This window comes from Podarcis bocagei, assembly GCF_964188305.1.
Source record: "Podarcis bocagei genome assembly, chromosome: 12".
NCBI classification, from domain to species: domain Eukaryota; kingdom Metazoa; phylum Chordata; class Lepidosauria; order Squamata; family Lacertidae; genus Podarcis; species Podarcis bocagei.
In genome coordinates this window covers 29,211,080-29,234,332 of record NC_138137.1, presented here as the reverse complement: position 1 = coordinate 29,234,332, position 23,253 = coordinate 29,211,080, and the positions used below count along the sequence as shown (strand labels likewise).

At 40.9% G+C, this 23,253-nt stretch overlaps 1 protein-coding gene across 2 annotated transcripts in view; it reads right to left on the bottom strand.

The window, feature by feature from the left end:
• The window catches only part of AGMO (alkylglycerol monooxygenase), a 125,955-nt gene that overhangs the window by 90,798 nt on the left and 11,904 nt on the right, over positions 1-23,253 (bottom strand). For both annotated transcript variants that reach the window (XM_081164736.1, XM_081164737.1), the window contains exon 3: positions 22,972-23,123. In XM_081164736.1, coding sequence (XP_081020862.1) covers positions 22,972-23,123 — 152 coding nt within the window. The remainder of the gene's footprint in view (positions 1-22,971; positions 23,124-23,253) is intronic.

Sequence of the window (23,253 nt, the reverse complement as noted above, 5' to 3'; positions counted from 1 at the left end):
TCATTGATTTATATGGGACCTACTACTGAGTAGACATGGTTAGAAAGGGATTTCTGGCTAACCTGGTAATGCACATAGGAGCATAGGAAGCTACCTTATACTGAATCAGACCATTAGTGCATCATGCTTAGTAATGTCTATACTGACTAACAGTGGCTGTTCAGGGTTTCAGTGAAGAGTCTCTCTAAGCCCTACCTGGAGATGTCAGGAATGAACCTAGGACTGCAGATGCTCTACCAGTGAACTGTGGTCCTTCCCCAATTATGTAAATGGTATCATTTTTATAATCAACTGCTGATGAAAGTAATGGCACTGATGTACCAATGAAATCTTGTACTTTATGGTAAATTTTGTGTGTCTGTGTATATAACTTTTTTTTAAGGGGGGGAGTGAGGAGTTTGAGAACCCTGGCAAATAATGCACTATTGTTTTCAACTTCTTCTCTTCTCTACTCCCACACTGGAATTCTCTAGTTTCCTTTTTGCATCTTGTTAACCCGTCCTATAAATCCTTTGACTACGGACTCTAACTTACTGTGTGTCAGGTCCTGACCTAGAAAATACTAGGCCTGAAGCATTGAGTATACTTTTATTGCCATTAACAGATGACAATAAATCTCACGACATCTAAAGTATCAACCTAGACGGCAAGAATAAGCCAATGATTATAAATGTGTTCAGGAAAGATGACCTGAGTGCTTTGGATCTAGGGGTGGAGATGGAAAGAGGCAGCCTACGCAGGTGTTTGAGATTAGAATAAGATGAAATAATACTGGCAAGTATAGTAAGTGGCCTTTTGCTGTTACCAATATTTTTAATGTTCTTATTCAGCTGCGAAAAGTTACAACTAATTTATCTGTTGACAATTTCTGACTCAAATTACAAGCGATCAGTGCTCTGACTTCCACTTCCTATCAAGTGTACTCTAGTTAAAACATAAATAATGCACCACTGCAAAAGGGAAAGAAGAAACCTTACACTTATAACACAAATGATTGTGTTCTTCGATTTATTTATTTTTTTAGGTGAGGTTGCATATGACACAAAGACAAACTATATCTCCACAACGGAAAATAAAAAGTTTTGCTTCTTGAATACAATATATTAAGTCATGACTAACACAAGTCACAGAAATGTCATGACACATAACTCTCCATCTTTACCAATCAAGCTGAAATTTGTCCATCTGTCATGGGTCACTGATGACAAAGGCTGCAAATTTAACTTAAGTGTCACAATTTCAAATCTGTAGGAAAATATGCCCCCAAACATCTTTCAAAAGGCAACAGACAAAGTGTATCAGGATTACTTCACATTTGTCTAAGGCAGGGGTTCCCAAACTGTAGTCCATGGACCACCAGTGGTCTGTGAGCTTTTTCAGGTGGTCTGTGACAGATCTGAATATGTGGCTGAAGACAGGTGATGGCACAGCCATCACATTAAATAATGAAACATATGTTGTAGATAGTTCTCCACATTTATTATGCTATTTTTGTGGTATACATGACATGAGAAAACTTGGTATACTAATTTGTATAACATTATTCTTGTTTACAAAACCCAATAAAAAATTAAAAAAAATATTCATTTTGATTTTTAACTGTATTTTTCTTCTTTTTTTATTTCTTATATTGGTGCCAGATCCAACCCTCTTCCTCCTGCTTCCCTGGTTTATTTTCTTCCTCTTATTCCAATTCAACACATAATAAATCTGATACTACTCTGATTTTGACCACATAAACAATCAATTATTGGGTGGGATATTTAGCATATTTTAGTTCTAGTCATTGTCCCACCCCACCCCTCTACTCAGATGAGCTACCAATAAGACACCATGCCATTGAATGGGATCAAATTAGGCCATAACTTTATTGACTACAGAAGAAGAGGTTTGGCATAGACAATGGGTAATCATTTATTTCTTGTCGGCCTGCCGGAAATGACATCAGGGTCAACCCAGCAGTGGGGATTCCTATGACTTACATCAAATAGGGGGATCCTCACAGGGATTGCCACCTCTAGAAGCGCTGAGGCCCAAGCTGCCATCTTGGCAAATGGACAGAAGCAACTCTTTCATGGATCCCTTTAACAGGATACCCAGTTTCTGGAGCGGAAAGTGAGGGTACAACCCCCCCACTGATTTTGACCACATACACAATCAATTAGTTGGTAGGATATTTGGCAGATTTTAGTTCTAGTCATTCTATAGGCATTATCTAAAGACAGAAAGCAGAAAATACCCTCCTTAAACAGCTTCTTATAAGCTATTTGATACAACCGTTAGGGATGCAACCCTGTGCATACTTACCTGGGACTAAGCCCCACTGAAAAGTGTGATTTACTTCCAAGTAAGCATGCATAGGATTGCACTGTTATCTTAGAATCCTTATTTCTGGCCAGGAGCAGTCGAACTGAGCAGAGTGACAGAGCCAGTGTCACATCAGAAGTCCTACCACTCATATCAGCCAGGGTAGGAGGAGAAAGACAGGGGTGTATTTTGTTAAGATTCCTGCTCCATGATTGCAGTCATGAGATTGTTGTATGTTTTCATTCCACAGTGGGAAGTGGAAGAGACAGGATGTTTGTGTTACTGTGTTCTGTGAAGTGGGATTATTGTCCTTTGTTCTCTCTCTTTCCTGTCTGATGGGAAAGACAAAGGAGCTAAGTCAGAATGCTCTGAGTGTTTTATATGTAAATAAAGTTGATTAGCCAAAATGCTGAGTTGCTGAGGTCTGTTACGCAAACTGCAAAGACTTTGCGGATCCGTGAGTGTGCTGATGTCTGTTGGCATCAGTCGCTGTGATGTTCAGGCAGAAGAAAGCTTTTGAAGTTCCCGAACGATCGACCAGGAGGGAGAGAACATGCCATCGGGAAGTCCTACCATGGGTTGGCTAGGTTGACCCCTGTGAAGGGTGCAGGCCTAGAGGGGCACAAAAACTGTACCACCACTGTGGCTCGGCGTGCCTAGGAGCCTGTGAAAATCAACAAAAAACTAACTTTTTGGGTTTCTTGTCCATGGTCTCTCCTGGCTTCAGAATCACCAATACAGCTCCTTGCCAAGGGTGCAGGTAAGCCTGTGTATGCCTCTGGGGGAAGGGGCAGTGAAAAGTGCTGGTTTTCAGCATTCCAGTACAGGCTGGTGCAAGACAGAGGCCTGATCAGGCTCATTTCTAGAAGCTGAAGAAGCTGAGCACCCAGCACTGGAAAAGTGAGATCCCCTATTTACAAAGCGAAGCCTCTGCCACATCCTAACTCTGAATTGGGCTGAACTGGAGGTTAGAACTGCTCTGCATATTCACCACACAGCTGTACTTATAAGGATGGCTTGTAAAACATGTGGGACTAACCCATGCAATGAAGAAATTGCAATTATTATTTTGGAGACCTTTTATTTTTCAATACATTTCCCCATCCACTCAAAGTAACCCTTCTTTGGAAACACCATTCCATTAGGAATGCAAAGGCATTGTGCATTTACAACTTTATTTCCTCAAGCCGCATCAGTGTTTGGTGTGGGACATGGGTGGCACTGTGGTCTAAACCACTCAGCCTCTTAGGCTTGCTGATTGGAAGGTTGGCAGTTTGAATCTGCACAATGGGGTGAGCTCCTGTTGCTCTGTCCCAGCTTCTACCAACCTAGCAGTTCGAAAGCATACCAGTGCAAGTAGATGAATAGGAACCGCTGTGGCAGGAATGTAAATTGAATTTCTGTGCACTTGTCACAGTCCTCCATGTGCCAGTAGCAGTTTAGTCATGCTAGCCACATGACCCAGAAAGCTGTCTGTGAACAAACGCTGCTTCCTAGGCCTGAAAAGAGAGATGAGCGCCACACCCCATAGTCACCTTTAACTGGACTTAACTATCCAGGGATCCTTTACCTTTACCTTGTTTGGTGTACCATGTAGCACACAAAATAATAACCTTACACAATATTTATCCATCATTTTTTCGTGGCGGTTTCAACTGAATCTTTGCACGCTATTTCCACTCTATCTCTTTTAAAACTTGACTAATGTTTGTGAAATAGGAAACAGAAGTGAATTCCAAAAGCTTAATATACTAGGAGAATACTGTGGCCAACATTTTCCAAGTGTGGGAAAAATTCCACAGCAATTTGTATGAACCTTGGTCCATAGCAGAATATTATTAGCACATTTATAATACAAATCAAAGTCATGGGAATGTGTCATTCTGAATATTTATTCATATTTCAGCATGACTACATTTCCTATGCAAAGGCTAGGTTCCCTGAAATATCATCACCATTAAAGGGACAATCCATTAACCAAAAAGGCCATGAGCCTCAGCGGTGGTAAAAAAAAGAAGAAGAAAAGACCTGTATGTAAATATCCATGATATACAAAGCAGCATTATTAATACAGGCAACTTCCTGATTCTGTGGGGGGTTGCATTCTGGGTCATTGCATACATAGACTGTGTATAAGCCCATCCCGCCACATTTTGGGGCCACTTCCAGGTCCATGGTGATGCATGCATGCGGATCACGCACACATTGGACCCAAGTAAAATGGTCGCTGCTTTTACTTCATAACACAGTATCACATCACAGAAACAACTATTAATTTCTAAAGTAACAGGTGCTAGATCAGCCATGCTTGGAAATCATGCCCTATGCTCCCTACCTTAAAGACCGCCATGTCACTATATAGACCTGTAAGATCACTTAAGTCATCTGGGGAAATTATATTTGTGGTACCATACCGAAAACAGGAATTTTATGCGTATTTTTGTTTTAGCGATACTGTTTTATGTTTCTGTGTTGTACAACGATCACAGTTTTTTTAACCATTGAGCATTTTATAAAAGTTTTAAATAAATAAGTAATCCCAGAAAGATGGTAAATGATGGTGTTAGTGGAGGAAAAGTACTCCACACATACACTTTTCATTTTCAAATCACAGTCTAAGTACCGGTACTAAACATGCATTTTAGGGTTAAGAGCATTCCTAGGTTCTTGGGCTGAGACTTTGAGATCTGAGATACACAAAACACACACCTAAATATGTTAGTAGGACTGCAGTGTTCCTGCTGAGCTATTCAGGCTATCTTGCTGAGAGAAGAGTTGAAATTAAGGAGCCAATAGTTCATATTATATGCTAGGAAAATATTTGCAGTGCACATACCACAGAATGCTCCTGCTCCCCTTCATTTTAATTCTTTGTCCAGCCAAAACTCTCAGCTATGATGAAGAAGTAAGCAGGAAGGTTGCCTCATTTGTGGTGCTTTCAAGTAGGATTTAAGACTTCGAGGGCAACCCAGAAGAGTGAGTTCCTAAGCGAGGCCAATTCCCCCCTTTCAAAAATAGTTAAAACAAATGAACTTAACAATTCTCAGAGGAAGAAAATAATGGGGGTTCGATTACACTGGCTGGGAAGAAGAGTATAAACAGATTGGTGCTCATGGTGTACTGCCAAGAAGAAAGAGATGATGCTGAGGCATCAAAATTTTAAGAGGAAAAAAGAAAAACATTCACAGGAGAGTCTCTGTGCCTTTCACTATTGTGCGTCTTGCTGAAAATAACAGCGAAGCATCTAAGAAGAGAACAGTTGAGAAAAAATTGAGGACAATGGGACAGCCCAGACATCACTTCAGTTCACTTCTTTCTTGCAAAATATTTGAATGCATTTTATTGTTCCACCAAGAAAATTAACTGGTGTTATGAGGACTTCCTTGCTTGTGGTGCCCTCATTTGGAATTACCTTCCTGAGAAACTTGCCCAGTTTCTACTTTGATATCCACTTGACACTGGACAAAGTCTTTAAAAAATAAATCCCCAGCATTTCAAGAAAATTAGTTCATTTTAATTGTTCTATGGTTCCTGTCAAGGTTTATCAAATGGATGTTGCTATTTTATCACTGAGGTTTACTGCACTGCAATATTTTTTACATGCTGGCTGTGGCCTTAAACTGATGGGAGACTCATAATCTCTCATAATTTTAAAGGCAAATAAGGGATTTTCCTATTCCCAAATCATTGCATAAACAAAATGCCAAGTTTTCAAGAAATCTTGCCTATTTCTGTTTCATCCCCTGTCACCACTCACATTTTCCATCCCTTCTGTTCCATGGTCATTCACAGAATGCTAATCAGATAGCAGAGTAAGACAGCACACATCAGGCAAAGAGTGCTTCAAGAAACAGGTTTTAGAGAGGTATAAGGCAGACTAGGGAGAAACATGTGCGCAAGCAGACAAGCAAGCTGAACCAGCATGCTAGTTTGGAAAAGCCATTTCCCCACTCCGTAAGGTGATTGGCGGCAGTCAGAGGTTTTCAATAGTTATTTCCCACTTCATGAAGACACACCCCTACCTTGCTACAGCTGTCTAGCATTGCAACTAAAACAATTAACAGTATAATCTATACTGTTACCATTAACCATCCTATATTTTTATCATTGTTTGTGAATGTCCAAGACAGAATAACAGAAACAGACACAGTCACAGACAAAGCCTTCGTCATCTCTGCAACAACCCTGTGAGGTAGGTAAGTATTATTATCTCCATTACTAAATTTAAATGTACAGTGGATGTTTGGGTTGCGAATGTGATCCATGCAGGATGCACGTTCCCAACCTAAGTGCGATTCAGCACTTCTGTGAATGTGCAACAGCTGAAACCTGGAAGTAACCCATCCTGGTACTTCCAGGTTTCGGTGGTCCGCAACCCAAAAAAACCACAACCTGAAGCGTCTGTAACCCAAGGTATGACTGTATTAAGACTGAGCTAGTGTACTGAGCACACCAAGCCCATGGAGGTAAAACAACCAGTAGTTTAATTCCTTATTTATTGACAACGCATGAATAACAGCAGCTCCTGAGATGCACTAAGCACACACAAACATGCTTCTAGTGGCTAGCTAGCCCCTCCTTAGGCTTGTGCTCTGAGCTGGACTGTAGGAGCAACCGGTGGCCATTCCTACACCCCAAACTTAAGTATGCTTCCCTAATAGCGTGAGCGCAATCAACCTGCAACTTCTCCTACATTGAAGTTGTTGCTGTGCCTGTATCAGTCTCTGGCCCCGCTACCTCTTCCACCCATTCCTCAGAACCCTGCCAGTTCCTGACAGTCAGAGACAGTCAGATATCACACCAAGCCATAGTTTGCACTAAGCATACCTTACAACGCAAATCACAGTGTGAACTTCTAAGGTAAACCATGGAAGCTGCTAGTTAGCTATCACTTTCTGTCTGGTCAGCAATTTAGGTGCAGTGGTCCCTGAAGGAGCAGCAGAAAAAGCTTTAAATTATGTTTTGTCAATTCAGGTAACACACAAAACCATAGTTAATCTTCCTTAACTATTGTTTGACATGATGTCAAAACTGTCTAGGGGCATTCAGCAAATTCACAGCTGAGGAAAGATTTGAAGCAGAAACCTCCTTACTCAGAGTTCATATTCAGTCTACAATGTGATGCTCACTTTTCTTGAAAAGGAATGCCACTAATGTCACAAAACTTACTTCTGAAAAAACACACCCAGGGGTGGGGTGGAAAATGTTGGACTGGTAATTCAAAAATGTCACTTAGAAAAATGTGCAGGCGCTGCCCCTTTCAGAAGACAAATGGTCCAATTCTAGTGAGGGAAAGATAAATATACCTAGTAATAACCAGTATAATGTTTAATTACTTGTCACAAGAGAAAAGCTGGTAAATTGGCACTTTGCCATCACGTGCCTTTTGGAAAAACATGTACAAATAATATTGAACATTCAGGTAGGCAAATAAACAATTGTCCTAGATTTACCATAGGAACTTCTACTGCCTTCACTTTGATTAATGGTCAAAGGTTTTAATATTAACTATTCTACCACAAATACAGTACCTTTTTCATCTATGAGAAAAAAGTATTTTTGCCAAAGACTATGCATCCATCAGTGGCTCAGCTGTGTTGCTCTCTGGGCAAGGATAGCCTCACTACTGTTGTCTATGCTCTGGAAACCTCTAGTTTAGGTTACTGCAATGTGTTACACGTAGGGCTGCCTCTGAAGATGGTTTGGAAACTTCAGCTGATCCTTGCCCAATTGCACTGGCTGCCACTTAGTTTCCAGGCCCAATTCAAAGTACTGTTTTTGACCTATAAACCCCTAAGTGGCTCAGGACCACAATACATCAAGGACTGCCTCTTTCCATATAAACCAACCTGGACTTTGCAATTATCATCCCTCCTCCACAAGAAGTCAGAGGGCAGCAACATGAGAAAGGCCTCTTCTGTGGGGCTCCCCATTTGTGGAATGCTCTCCCCAGGGAGAGGCCTGCTGCCTTCATTACACATCTTTAGGTGCCAGGTGAGAATGTTTCTCTTCAACCAGGCATTTGGCTGATTAACATTACATGGCTTTTATAAAGTGTTCATTGAAGAGGTGTTATTGGTTTCTTCTTGTTTTTGTTTCATTATGTATTTTGTATTCTCATTTTGTATTTATCTGTTGTGAACCACCCTGGTTCATCTTCTGATGAAGGGCGGTATACAAATTTAACAAACAACAACAACAACAACAACAACAACAACAACAACAACAACAATAATATGCAATTAGCGATGCACATATAGTACATAAATGTGTTTTCTAAAAGCAGCTGTGTTGTCTAGTGTCTCAGTCTAGTAAGAATAATTTATTCATTCAAACAAGTTTCTATGCAGAGGTGCAAATCATCACCTAGGTGATTTGAAGGGTGCTATGAGATGAATGAGATGATTCCATCACTTGGTATTATAGGTCTGGATTATGTAAGTCACATATAGTTGGCACTGTCAAAGATAATACCACCTATTTGCGGCAGTCGTGGTCTGATTACTGTCATCTCCTTTCGTACAAACAATGGTTTGTAAATAATTAAGATGTTCATCTAATTAATTGTATTGTATAATTTTAACATTACTCCAGAGCTAAGAAATAATTCAAGTTAATTGTTCTTATATATTTTTTGCTGTTGACATGAATATTGTAAATATTGCATGCTTCCTGAATTTTGAATTGAGAGAGGGATGTTGACTCCAAAGAAGGCAGTCCATGCTCACTCCAGGAGCACATATACTAAAACTGGAATGATACAGCAGTAGAGTTCTCTCAGCAGACACCTTTGGAATATTTTTTTAAAGTGCAAGATGTAACTATTTAGCTGACAATGAATTTTTAAACAAACAAGCAAACACGAAGTTAAAGAAATTGCTTATTTCTATTTTTTTTTAAAAAATAAAAATGCTCTTGAAAAAAGGATCTTAAAAGAAATGCTTGGCAAAACAGACTGTAAAGTTTAGCACATGTGAGCAATATGTGTAATAGCTGTTGACTTTCAGTCTGCTGAGTGACTTAAAGATCTTGTCACCAGTACAGTCAATGGGGTGCAAAAGCCTGAGGAATGTGATGCTTCAACTGAGCCAAGCAAAACAACCACTGGATTTTGGGACTCTGGTCACATCACAGAATATCAACACAAATGGCAACGCTGCTTGGTGTCCTGTGCCAATTTTTAAAGCCACATTCACGAGTTCAGTTTTTTAAAAAAATTATTTACTTAAGTCTCAATTGTTTCCTTTATGCTAAGATGCTATGCTTTAAGAACTTAATTTTTCATAATGTGGTCTACTAGAACAGTCAAGCTGATCTGTTTAAAAATGGATCAAATCCCTTTGGCTTTAGAGGACTAACCAGCATGAATTCAAGCAGTTTGGCTTAACTAGTCTGTCTGATTACAAGATGCATAAATAACATGAAGGGCTCTTCTTGGTTGCTTAATTGTTTAAAAGATGAGCAACACAGCAGAAAAACCCCTGTGGACATATGGCTTCTTATTAGGGCTGAAATGTTTAGTTGATTCATTGGTTAAACTGACTGACTTTAAAACATTTTTATCAAGTAAATTAATTGGACAGCAAATTTAATACAAGTAACTTATAAAAACTGCAAATAGCAAGAACCATTTTAGGAGTCAGTTTTAATTATTACATATGCAAAAGGAATGTCATCTAAGAGGTCCTCCTCAGAGAAAGTTCTCCATTCCACCTCCCTAGGCTGCAGAGTGCCATATGGAGAATCTCAAGGTCCCTGCTAGAGGTTGACAGTAAACTCTCCATAGAGTTTTTTCGGCAGTTTCCCCATAGTAAACACAACATATGCTCTAGCTCTTATGCAACAGCCTTAATGTAGACACCCCAGTAGCATGTATTTATTGGGTTTATTCAGTATGTTAATTATTATTATTTCTTGCATCTATATTCAATTTTTACTGCTGCAGATCCCTGCTTTAAAATTCTCAAGCATAAATACAGTTTGGCAGCTCCTGGGCTGCTAGGAGGAAGGCAAATATCTCCCACATTCTTCCCAGCCCTGACCCAGCTCCTGGGCTGCTGGGTGGAGACTGGGGCACAAGGAGGGTGCCTGGTGACCCCCTCAATATTGGGGGGGGGTGCCCTGACACTATGTCACATATGCTTTTCACATATCTGCTGTTAAATAGCAGCAATAGAGGAGCATGATCAGGACCGTGATATGCAGGGAAGGGAAATTTAATTCTTTCCCCACAACAGATTCCCAATGAAAATAGCTCCTCAGGCTTTTATTGGCACCCAACAGCTCACCTGTATAAATTGGGGGTGGGGGGAACCACTTTTTAAAAATCCCCACCAAAATACACAACATGCGATTCCACATCACTTTTCATCTAGTTTGGTCCTAAATCATCCAAAAGAAAACTACCGGGACGAAAAAGCAAAAGCAAAAGCTAAATAAATTAATCTGTCATTAAACTTGCACACATAAAATGCAAATGGTCCTCACATTCATACACTTGCAAAATGTGTGAAGAGACAAAAATAAAAGTAAAAGCAAATGGATTACATTGCTTCCTGATACATTGTTAAAACTTTGGTGTATTTCCAGAAGTTGGGTTTCTCAGTTGAGAACGTGAAGAGCAATACGAAAGACCCGCATAAAGACAAACTGAATTAGGAAAGGAGGACGGAAATCTACAATTACCACAAAATGCACTCACACCCATCACAAAGGACTAGTGTCCTTTTTGCAAGCTAAAGGCTAAAGTTCATGGGGCCCAGTTCAAAGATCAGCGTGACTGGCATGATATACTTGCCAATAAGGTATGTGCCCCAGAACACCCATTGAGCTTTGATTCAGGTGCACACTCTGCAGAAGCCACAGAACACACAGCAGAAAGAACATAACATGGCCTACAATGCTTAAGGGACTGAGCTTCAAAAACATACACAGTCCCCCTGCCCTTTCGTATAGCCTTAGGACCTGGCCATCTATCCATTTTGGTGATTTCTATATTCACTGTGAAACTTGATGTAAATTCCCTGTGTCTTTTCCCCCCATTTTTTTTTTTTACTTCAAGGTTCATGTCTTACTTTTAAAAAATAGACCTGCTTGCAGATTGTTCAGTTTATAGTACTTAAATACTACTTTTTTATTGGTAATTGCAGTACAGATTATGTGGTGGAAAAAATCCATCCACTTTTTAAGGCATAAAACCAAGTTCCTGTCTGTTGTGCGGATGTTAGAAATCCCCATGGCACTTGACAAAGAAGAGTGGGAGTATTAACTCTCCAAAATCCCTGGCTAAGTACCCAGGAATATATTCTCTTTTGTTTAAACTCCCAACACTGGAGACAAAATTAGTTTGAAAGGCTAACTGCAAAGAAGCAGTTTATGAAATCACAGTAAATAAAAGGCCATTGTCTATGAGGAAGCAATACAAAAACATAATATCCTCATTTATTTTGCCATTCTTATGAACAACAATACATTTTGATTAGTTCAGCCAAACGATTAAGCTTGAACTGCAAGGAAGGTCACTGTGTGAGAGATGATCCATCATTTACATATTATCTATCTAAAAAATACTTCTGTCTTGTAGTACATCTGTGAATATTTAACCTTGGTTGGCAATTTGGAATATCTGCAATGTACGCTAACTAACATGCTTATTTGCAGGAGAGGTTTGTACGTGTGAGAGATAAATTCTTTTCTTAAGCAGTCGGTTCCTTCTGTTTATATCTCCTGATGTGGAAACCTCTAAATCTAAGCATGTCTCCTCAGGATGCACAATTCTACCCCTTTGAAGTTTACAGCACCTCTCCAATGTATCAGTTACCTCAGATGACACAGGGCTGACAGATAACAAGAACCTGAGCTACTGTGCCTAACAGAATTGACAGACGTTCTCACTGGAGTTAAGGGAGTGGGGGTGAGCTTTTGTGTGCGCAGATTGTTAAGACAAACACAAAATGCTGATGCCAAGAAAGGCCACCCTACAGAGCTGTGGATGGATGTTATTATTTTTAAGAAGGATCCCTCTGATGATATAACAGGGTTGACCCTGTTAGTGAGGGCTTCATAAATCTTTCTCAACTGAAGGTTCCTGGCCGTGCAGGTTGGAGGGCGGACAAAAGAATCAAAAGAGCCAGGATGTGAAGTCTCTGTACTGTTCATGTCAGGCTTGCCTGTGGGACTCTGCAATAATATAACAATAGCCAAGATTGCAAGGCACAGCTTCAGTTCAGTGCATCCTTTCAACTGCTTCTAATAACAGTTTTAATTTTAGATTCCTGGTGCTATTGTGCCTTAAAATTGATACTGTCAGATGCCTTATATGCATCTCTTTTAATAATGAGCTCTAATAACATGGCTGTTTAGCATAGAATCATATGTAGATCTTGAGGGGCTCTCTATAAAGGGAGGCCTTTATTATTGTGTGTTGATATGATTCTGTGAATTACACCATCTATGTTTCATACTGTAATCAGTTGCTAGATCAACTTTTGTACTTTATGCAATCCTAAGGAAGTCAAAGGAAGTTAAGTGTATGCCCATAATTACAGCTCAGAGCTAATCTAAATGCTTTACTCAATGGAAAACATTGTCTCCACCAATTCATAAGGGGTTTAAAAACACAGTTATCAGCTGTAATGAAAAACTTTTTTTACACTGGTACATGCTAGTCTTGGGAAAGGGCATATGAATAGTGCATACATACATTCATGCAAACAAATGATCCTGCGATTCCATATTTATATGGAAATGTATGCTGTTAGATGGGTGGAATATATTATCAAGTAAGATGGTATCAGTCAAGGTACCGTATTATCTAAATGTGGGATAAAAAAAAGTAATATGAATAATAACCTTCTCTTGACCAAGTACCAATTTTATTTATGAATTATTATTTTTAAAATACGTTTTGATCTACATATACTGTCTAGAATGTAGCTGGGGGGGGAGACTCAATGTAGCCCCCCCACCCCAACTTTTGCCAAGCAAATGTTTAACAGAAGCATCAGGGAATCTGCAAGGAGACGTCAAATCCGATGCACTGTATATACAACTGTAATACATATTCTGATTATTTTATGATACTTAGCTTCTCTTCTAAGAATACAGGTGGTGGGAAACCAGACACAAAATAGTGCTTGTTTTATTGGTTAGCAGATAACAATTCAAGAGTCAGTATTTCCTAGACTACATGTTGCAATCCTCCTGGGATTACAGAAAAAGAAGAATGGGATAAAAAGAAGAAAATGGAGGATGCGAAACTAGTAGGAATCAGTGACCCAGGACTAGTGCAAGCATAATGTTGCCCAATCTAATTCTGATAAGGGGATCAGAAGCACTGTTTAGGTTCATCTGCACCTTCTCCTTTCCTTCCCCTCCTCTTGAATTTCTCCCTCTCTTTTCTTTCAATGGTGCAACATCATATTTGCATCAGCGTTTTGCCTAAAATGTAATTAGCTCAAAGCATAGTTTGGAGACACAATGACCGCTCCCCACTTAAAACGGGGGGCACCCTTTGCATGGACGCGCGCAGCCCTGGATCTGGAGCAGCCCCATCAGCATAGGCTTGGCTTTGCCTTCCCTCAGGTGGGATACCTGGAGGTCCCCGCCTACCTCAGTCAGTTGTCCAATCCCACCTGGGGGAAGCGTTGCCAAGGAGACCAGGCCAGGTAGGGGGAGGGATTACCTGCCCACACAATAGAGGGAGGATCTTACCTGGGAATCCTCACTTGGCTCCAGAGCTTCTCCCACCCTACCCACCCTCAGTTAATGTCTTCCTTTGCAGGTTAACTTTTCTTCATAGGTTTTGCAGGTTAACTTTTCTTCATAGGTTTTGCAGGTTAACTTTTCTTCACAGTAGTAGATAGGTAGCCGTGTTGGTCTGCCATAGTCAAAATAAAAAAATTCCTTCCAGTAGCACCTTAAAGACCAACTAAGTTAGTTCTTGGTATGAGCTTTCGTGTGCATGCACACTTCTGAAGAAGTGTGCATGCACACGAAAGCTCATACCAAGAACTAACTTAGTTGGTCTTTAAGGTGCTACTGGAAGGAATTTTTTTATTTTTTCTTCACAGGTATGCGGGCGCTGCTACGATAAGGTCGCTGTTAAAGGGCCGGAAAGGAATTTCCCTGCATTGGCAGGTTTCGCCTTTCCCGTAGCAAAAAGTCACAACATTGGCGGTATCAGGCCTTGGGCAGAATCCTTTAGTCCATCTTCCTCTTTGCGGCGGCGATACCAGGGTTCCCCGTTAAAGGGGTTTCTGAAGGGAGGCTTTGACCGTACGCCGAAAGGTCGTCATTGCTCTCCCCTGCGGCAGCAGCATAATGGGGGAGGCTATCTCTGCTTGAACATATGTTCTCCAGAGCCGGCCCACCCCCCTCCCCCCCACACACTGGATAACCCTGAAGCTCCCTAGGTCCCGGCTGGGGACTGGGGAGGGAGAATGCCCAATGCCTGAGCCAAGGTCTACCCACATTTGAAATTTAATAAAGTTGTGGCCAATTTAATCCCATAGCACGTTGTCTTGAGTCGTTATTCCACATGACGGGGGGGACCGCTCGGGATCTGGGGACTCCGCCTGTCCACACAATGCTCATTCACTAGCAATAGATGAACAACACTTTTCTACGTGGCCCAGAATAGCAAACTGAGACAGCTTTTAATTTGATTTAGGATTATATATCCTTTCAATCCCATCAGCTCCACATTTTAAAGTGCTGGAAACTCCCTATTTCAACAAAAAGCTTTCTACAGACCTATCCATAAAACAATTTAGAGGGGGACATGAAAATTCAACCCGTAGGATTTTTAAGCTTCTTCAGTGCTGTACCAAGTTTTTTTTTCTTTCTATTTATTTATATTTATTTAACAGAAATTGGATACTGCTAAGTTGTAAAAAAAAAAAAATCTCTAAGTGGTTTATAAACATAATTCAGTTTTAAATAGCACCATTCAATCTTTTCCTTGCTCCTTGTCATTTACAGCCTTAATTAGCTGCTGTTTTGGCACCAATTTTTTTAATCCCCTCCTCCTCCTTGCGGACTATGCAACTCCAGTCAATCAGGGTTACCATATCCAGCATGACATCACTAAATCACTTAACCATAGCAACACAGGCCTTGTACTGAATTGGACCATCTAGCTGAGTTCTGACTGGCAGTGGCACTCCATGATTTCAAACAGGGGTCTCTCCCAGTCCTACCTGATGATACCAGGGATTGAATCTGGGACCTTCTGCAGACAGAGCAGATGACTCTGCAACTGAGCTAAGGCTCTCTCCAGACCAGGCTATACCTGATGTCAGAAAATCAATACAGACTGAGGGCAAGAAACAGAGTCCTTAATCTGCAAAGGCAAACACCTTCATCCTATTCATAGCCACCCCATGAAATTAACCAAAAGGGGATGGTTTTTTAAAGAGTCTGTTGTTTTGTTTCTGTTTTTTAAAAAGAAAAAACCTCAACGCTATTTTCCACCTTCTGGATGTATCCAGTCTACATGAAAAACCAGCATATGTGGCTCTCTAGGAGTTGAGAAGCTATACTTCATATGAGTTTACACTGCTGAATAATTTACATAGGGTAAAAGGTATAAGTAAAGGACCCCTGACAGTTAACTCCAGTCACGAATTACTCTGGAGTTGCTGCGCTCATCTTGCTTTACTGGCCAAGGGAGCCGACGTTTGTCCGCAGAGTTTTTCTGGGTCATGTGGCCAGCATGACTAAGTCGCTTCTGGCAAAACCAGAGCAATGCACGGGAACGCCATTTACCTTCCCGCCGGAGAAGTACCTATTTATCTACTTGCACTTTGACGTGCTTTCAAACTGCTAGGTTGGCAGGAGCTGGGACTGAACAATGGGAGCTCACCCTGTTGTGGGGATTTGAACCGCTGGCCTTCCGATTGGCAAGCCCAAGGCTCAGTAGTTTACACCACAGGGCCACCCACGTATCATTTGCATAGGGTGGTATTCAACTATTACTTAGAGTAGACCTACTGAAATTAATGGACCTAAATTAGTCATGCTCAATCATTTCAATGGGTCTATTACGAGTATGACTAACTTTGGATACAAGCCATTACTTTTTAATATTACTTTCAATAATTTGATTGAAATGTAACCAAACAATTAAGGGGGGCTGAATTGGTGTGGACAGGTGAAAAGTCAAGGTTTCCAGTTTTGGACATAAATAACCTGAAACATGAGAATAGACCCTAGGAAGCATGGGAAAAGATGGCACACCTATTTCCTAATGCTGGAAAGGCACTTCTGGAAGCCAAGTCTCCCATGAACTGAAATCAATGCACAGAGCGTGTTAAATTAACTTTGACAGATGCAGCCACCATTTCAAAGCTGTGCCTCCATGCTGCAAGGATTTCTTATTTGGAACCGTTGTAGGTTTAGTTATAAAAAATGCACACTTTTGTATTTTAAAAAAGTGAGACAAACTTTCATCAAGACTACAGAGATAAAAAGGTTGTGTGTGTTTACAACTTCCTGTCAGGAGACACAGGTATACCATTGTCTTCCAAAATGTAACATTATCCATCTGGCCAGCAAACATCTGGATATTTATCTTAGCTCATCATTTCCTCCTGCAAGTCCAGAAATTGTCAGTTATTTCAGCTGAGATTCAGCCCAAGGGAGAAAAGAAAAAGTTACATCCTTATTTGCCCAGATTTTATAAACTGAACTTTACCTTTTTCCCTGGGATGCCAGTAAGCATAAATATAAGTAGTCTGAAGTCTTCTTATTGTGGTTTAACGTGATGCATTTAAACTACAAGGGCCATACAACCGACACATTTGATTTTATTATGTAACTAAGTTTTAAAGTTCAGCACAGACAATTAAGATACTAATACCACTTTTTAAAATAAATGTTACATTATTTTAAGTCAGGCTAAAATTATCTCCTCCCTCAAACACACATTCTGGGGTCCACCATTCCCCTGTAAAGCGCAACTTTAGCAAAGTGAATTTTCCAAATGTTCTGGTGGGGGAAGATGAAATGGCCAATAATTTATTTTAGTTAAAAACAAAGCAGAACCAAAAAATACCAAGTGGGAGGCTGACTTTGCCACCACTTGAAACAGCAGCTATGCTGCCCTCTTAGTTTGAGTGATTCTCTCCAAACTGTTTGATTATAAAATCACAGAATTATAGAACTATAAGAGTGGGGGACATGGGTGGTGCTGTGGTGTAAACCACTGAGCCTTGGGCTTGCCAATTGGAAGGTCAGCGGTTCGAATCCCTGCAACAGGGTCAGCTCCTGTTTTTCGGTCCCAGCTCCTGCCAACCTAGCAGTTCAAAAGTACGTCAAAGTGCAAGTAGATAAATAGGTACTGCTCCGGCGGGAAGGTAAACAGTGTTTCCGTGTGTTGCTCTGGTTTTGGTGTTCCGTTGTCCGCAGACAGTTTTTCCGGATCATGTGGCCAGCATGACTAAGCCACTTCTGGCACATGACCCGGAAGCTGTATGCCGGTTCCCTCAGCCAGTAAAGCAAAATGAGCACTGCAACCCCAGAGTCATTCACGACCGGAGTTAACTGTCAGGGGTCCTTTACCTTTTTAGAGTTGGGAGGGACCACGAGGGTCATCTAGTCCAACCTTCTGCAATGCAAGGATCTTTTGCCCAACATGGAGCTCCTCATGTAGATTCCTAATTTGGAAGAGTCAGTCTTATCACAATTTGCCAGACATAATGACGGATTGAGGTTTGATCAAAGCAGAAAGTATTCTATTAAGCTTAGTGCATAATAGGAGGGAAGGGGGGGTGTCAACACGCAAGTATAGTGCTTGTTGCTGTTGAGGTCCCAAAGACACCCCCACCCCAATAACACACACTTCACACAGAATTTTTGTTTAAGGTTTTTGGCATAATTTTGGCCACAGCTTTATTAACATACATGGATGTGAGTGGTTGCTTGGGCATTGGTTAGGACTATCTGTTCCCATGTCTGGGGACAGAACTGACTTCCGGATTCCAGCGAAAGTCAGTGAGGGGAAACAATGTTGGGGAGAACTGGAGCTGCGCCACAGGCCCTCAGCTTCTCCCCGCATGCTCCCAGGGGCTTACGCGGCCCGAACCCGATTCCAGGGGTTTGGACAAAAGGATGGCAAGCCCCTGAATTCCTTTAATGGAATTCCCTTGCAGCAGCAGCATTGGAGGGGCAGGTCTAGCCAATCCTTACCCTTCCTCCAACCAATTTTAACTAATGCCTAACCGCAACCTTACAAGTTGCGACGATTTGCTATGCAGTAGGCAAAAACCAAATGGCACCAGCCAATCAGCCAAATGGACAAAATTTCTACCAGGCCCCTGCGCCAATGGCAGACAACCCCATGACAGGCATAACAAGGTCAACGCACAAGACCCAAATTAAGGGAGGGTGGGCGGGTGATCCGGTGCACGCAGCAAAAGAGAAAGCAGATCGCTGCGAGCACTGTTTAAAAAACCTCTGTTCCCACCCCCAAATTGGTAACATCAAAATTACCCCAGCAACTCAGGCTACCAATCTCTGCCAGAGCTATACCATCCCAAACTGCCTGGCAACAGAGGGGTGTCTTGGCTGGCCCCCACCACAACATGTGCTCCCTTTTAATGAGAACACGCTTTCCCAATCTTTCAAACTATGGTTTAAATTTCTGAACGTTAGAGGATCAGAAAATGTGACCTACGAATACAGCCTAACAAATCAGGAGGCTTACAGGTTGGGAAATTCAGATATAGCCAAATAAAAGTTGACTTTTAACAGCATCACATATGGGTTAGAATTTTTCCACAGTAATTTGGAAAAGTTTATTTGCTCACAGGCAACTATAGGAAGATTAGTTTGCCTAATTCATATGGTGAAACATGACAATAGGCCTTAGACCAATTCTGAAAACACCAGAATGGGTCTATTCATTCCATTGACTATTTTTAAAAGTGAAGAGTGCAGAGGAATAAATCTGTTTTATCCATTTTTGTGTTTGCGTCACCTAGAAAACACTCCAGTATCCTGGGGAAAGCACTGCCATTCTTGAACTAAAAAGCATTTTGGCACCTTTAAAATGAAAATAAAAACCTTTAGCCACCGGGGAAAGACATCAGATACTGTATTTGTAATTAACCAAGCAAAAGATATGTAAAACAAACAAGGTAACTACAGTAAATGAGAAACCTTATGCTGTCACCTTCTACAGAAAGTTTTCCCACCTTTTTTAGAATTAGTAAAGTTAAAATACACTCATACCTCGGGATAAATGTGCTTCAAGTTAAGTATTTTTGGGTTGCGCTCCATGACGACCCGAAGTAACGGAGCGTGCTACTTCTGGGTTTCACCGCTCATGCATGTGCAGATGGTCAAAATGACGTCACGTGCATGCGCTGAAGTGGCGAAACACGGCCTGCTCATGCACAGACGCGCAGACGCAGGTTGTGTTTGCTTCAGGATGCGAACGGGGCTCCAGAACAGATCCCATTCACATCCCAAGGTACCACTGTAGTTGGGTCTGCTAAAATTTGAAAAGCCATCTATTAAGCTTTTTCCCAATAGCTCACATGTTCAAAGGCACTTTCTAATACATTTTTGAAGTCTCTTTCCTGGTTGTTGTTTTTTAAGCTGAAAGCAAATTACAAAAAAAAAGTTACTAACAATATATGTTTAGTGTAACATTAATTTTAGTTTACATTGCTGCTCTTCAACAGCCTCACATGGAATGGCTTGTCATAAAAGAGGCAGGGAGGCATTGCTCTCCTGAGTCCTTTGAAAGTTTGCAAAACACAAGTAGCCATTACTGTATCTTGCCAATCCCACATGGTGCTGGATGCCCCAAACTGACTAGTAACCTCCTTTTCACTGCTGTTTTTCCACTTTGCTTGCTAGTTTAATCACTAGCAAGACAGTGGTCCTCTACCTATACAACTGCCCAAAATAGAGCACTTCTAGAGAACAGAACTGGATAGTTTCCTCAGTGAAATATACTCAGAGTCGCAAAGTGATTTCATGCTCTTTATTCAGCTCATAGTGGTGAGGAGGAATGAATAAAAGTCCCCTCAAAGTATCTGCTTTATATACATTATTTACACAATGGGCTGCACATGATTGGCTAATTCCAGAATTCTACTGTAAGCCAATCAGGTTGTGGACTCACTTCTATCTGGAGCATGATTGGGTGGTTCCTGCCAACCAATCATAGTGCTGCATTGTTCTAGGACCACTCAGACTGCTGCATTCTGAATCCTATTGTTCTAGGACCAATCAGACTTCTGCATTTTGGATCCTATTGTTCTAGGACCAATCAGACTGCTGCGGTTTGGATCCTATTCAACTCAGTACATAACACTCAGCCATAGTGTAAAGATGTTCCCTTGACAATTCTCTATTCTGTGTGGCTATTATGGCACGAGATTCTTGTACCTTGCTGAATTGGCACTCATCCAGTGTAGTAGTGAGCAGGCTGTTTCAGAATGAACCATGCATGCATCCTGTCACTACACAGTTGTGTGCTTCTTTCCCTGACAGGACCTAATCTCTTTTCTCCCCACAGGTGGGAAAGCAGCTGGGGGGGGGGAGGATTTTCAGCAGACTAATGGCAGGAAGGATAGGAGTTAAAACAACCCCCCTACTGTTCTCCCCGCTCTTGATCACAGCCTCCTCCAAGGCTGCTTTGCATTAAAGAAACAAATCATCTGGGGAAAGAATCATGCAACTGAGTGTCACATGTAGTTTGAACCTTAAAAATCATATTGCCTGCAATGAAATGGTCTAATTATAATTTAAAAATAAGAGTTCAACAGTGTTCTCTTAAAGGGCAATTGTTCTCCCCCCCAAACAGAAGTGAACAGATTTTCTTTTCCTCTCTGTCAATGCAAATTTGGTGGATAGGATTAGGTACTCAGGATGAGATGTATTATAATAGCTTTTCATAATGGAAATCATGGACATCTTAGTGCTGCCAATACAGTTAATGTTGTTGTTGATGAAAAATATTCCCCATCTCTCTCACACCCACACAAAGAATTTGGCTACCCCTTATGATGAATATTCCCTCCCCTTAGCATTGTCTCATCTCCCATGCACTTCCTCATCTCCCACCCACCCCTCTCTCTAAATGAAGTCTGGAGTTCCTCCCCATAGGATTGCTGTATGTCCGATTGCCTCCTTCCTCTGCTGCTTAATTCAAAAACCCTCCCAGCATTGTTCTAGCCCGATTCTGACCCCATTCCTTTTTCCATCACAAGTGTTCTCATCAGTGGCAGGAGCCACCCCACCCTTCCACTCAGTTCAACAGCCCATCATAATTTCCTACCTGTCCTTATAGTTTTTAAGTCTGCAGCAATGTTTTCCACACATCTGAGGATTTAGGAATGTTTCCCCTTTGAACAGAAATCTCTATTTCCTATCATTTGAAGGAAATGCAAAAGTTCACGCTAATCCCAAAAGGGGTCCCCTACTCCCCTACTAATTTTAGGCATGTTGGCCTAAAATTATTAAATAATTTATACCTTCCTTTTCAAACCAATGTTTTGGAACAGCTTACATTTAAAGAAACAAATTAAATGATGCTGGAAATCAAACAACACAGTAGAAACGCACAGAGGTATTAAAAAGCAAGGTAAAAAAGCAAATATTTTTTTCAAAAAAGAAGAAGTTTAAAAGCACCTATATAAGAAGGGGAAGAAAGGGCATTTGTTAGATCTTCATGAGAAGAGAATTTCATATTTGTGATGTCACTAAGGAGAAGACCCCATTTCTGATAACTGCCAATCAGATCTTTGCAAATGGATGAGCCAGAGAGCAAATCTTAAAGTACATGCAAGTTCATATGTTCCACCTCACCCCGGGCCATTTTGGACTTTAAAGGTGACTGCTAGTATTTAAAATACAAACATATATAACAGCAAATTAAATGTTTATACGGCCATTCAGTTTTAGCCTCTACATTTCATGCCTCAGGAAGGCTGACAATCTTTTTCATTTTTAAATTAATTTCATGTGTGTATATATATGTTCATTCATCTTTGCCTTGCTAATTAAAGAGAGTAAAATATTTAACTTCAAAATTGTTCCAAAGACTGGTGGTGGTAAGGGGAAGAGATTTCTTGACAACAGCATAACCTTCAAATTGAACACACTCACAAAAAGGCTACACTGCTCTCAGAAGATTACATCTGACTTCACTCTTAGGGAAATGCCAATACATTTTTGAAACTTTTCACTGGTGCATTTTAATCAAGTAAATAAAGATAATGCAACAACTTAGGGGAGTTTCACAAAATATAGTTATTTTCCATACAAGTGAAGTCCTGATCTTCACAGTGGTTCACTCACATAGACAATTGACTAGGGAGTACAGGAATACAAGCAGCATCACTAACAGTTCAGGAGAGTGAAAACAGCCTGCAAACATGCTGAGGGGGCATAGCAGGGGTAGACTGTTGTCACTACTTCACCCCCATTGTCTATTGCCTGACACAGTCACCTTACTCTGCCTACAAGTAGTCTGGTCCTGGGTGACAGGATGACAGTCCTCATGGCCAAAATGGCATTCATGGTGGAGCAACTTGTTAAAGAGAAGATTAATACATTCCTGGCAGCATCAACTGAGCGTGCTTTCATCAGCATCTCTTGGGAAAACAAGTAAAAAATATACAAGAAATCAAAAAACAAAACAAGTCTTACCATGAGCCATACGGTGGAACCAGTAGTAACCAAAATCTACTCCAAGGAATGTCAAATACCATGTCCACGGTGAGTCCCATGGCAGTTCCAGAAGTCTGTAGTTGTCCCACACATAGATGTATATTGCCAGCTCAATGGTTATAAACAAAGCTCTGAAATTTGGAAGGCATAGTTCAGAAGAAAATTTCTGAGTTCAACATGTAGCCCAATTCTATGCACATTTATTCAGAAGAAATTTACTCAAAAGCTAGATGAATATGGCTTACTCCCAAGTAATAGGAG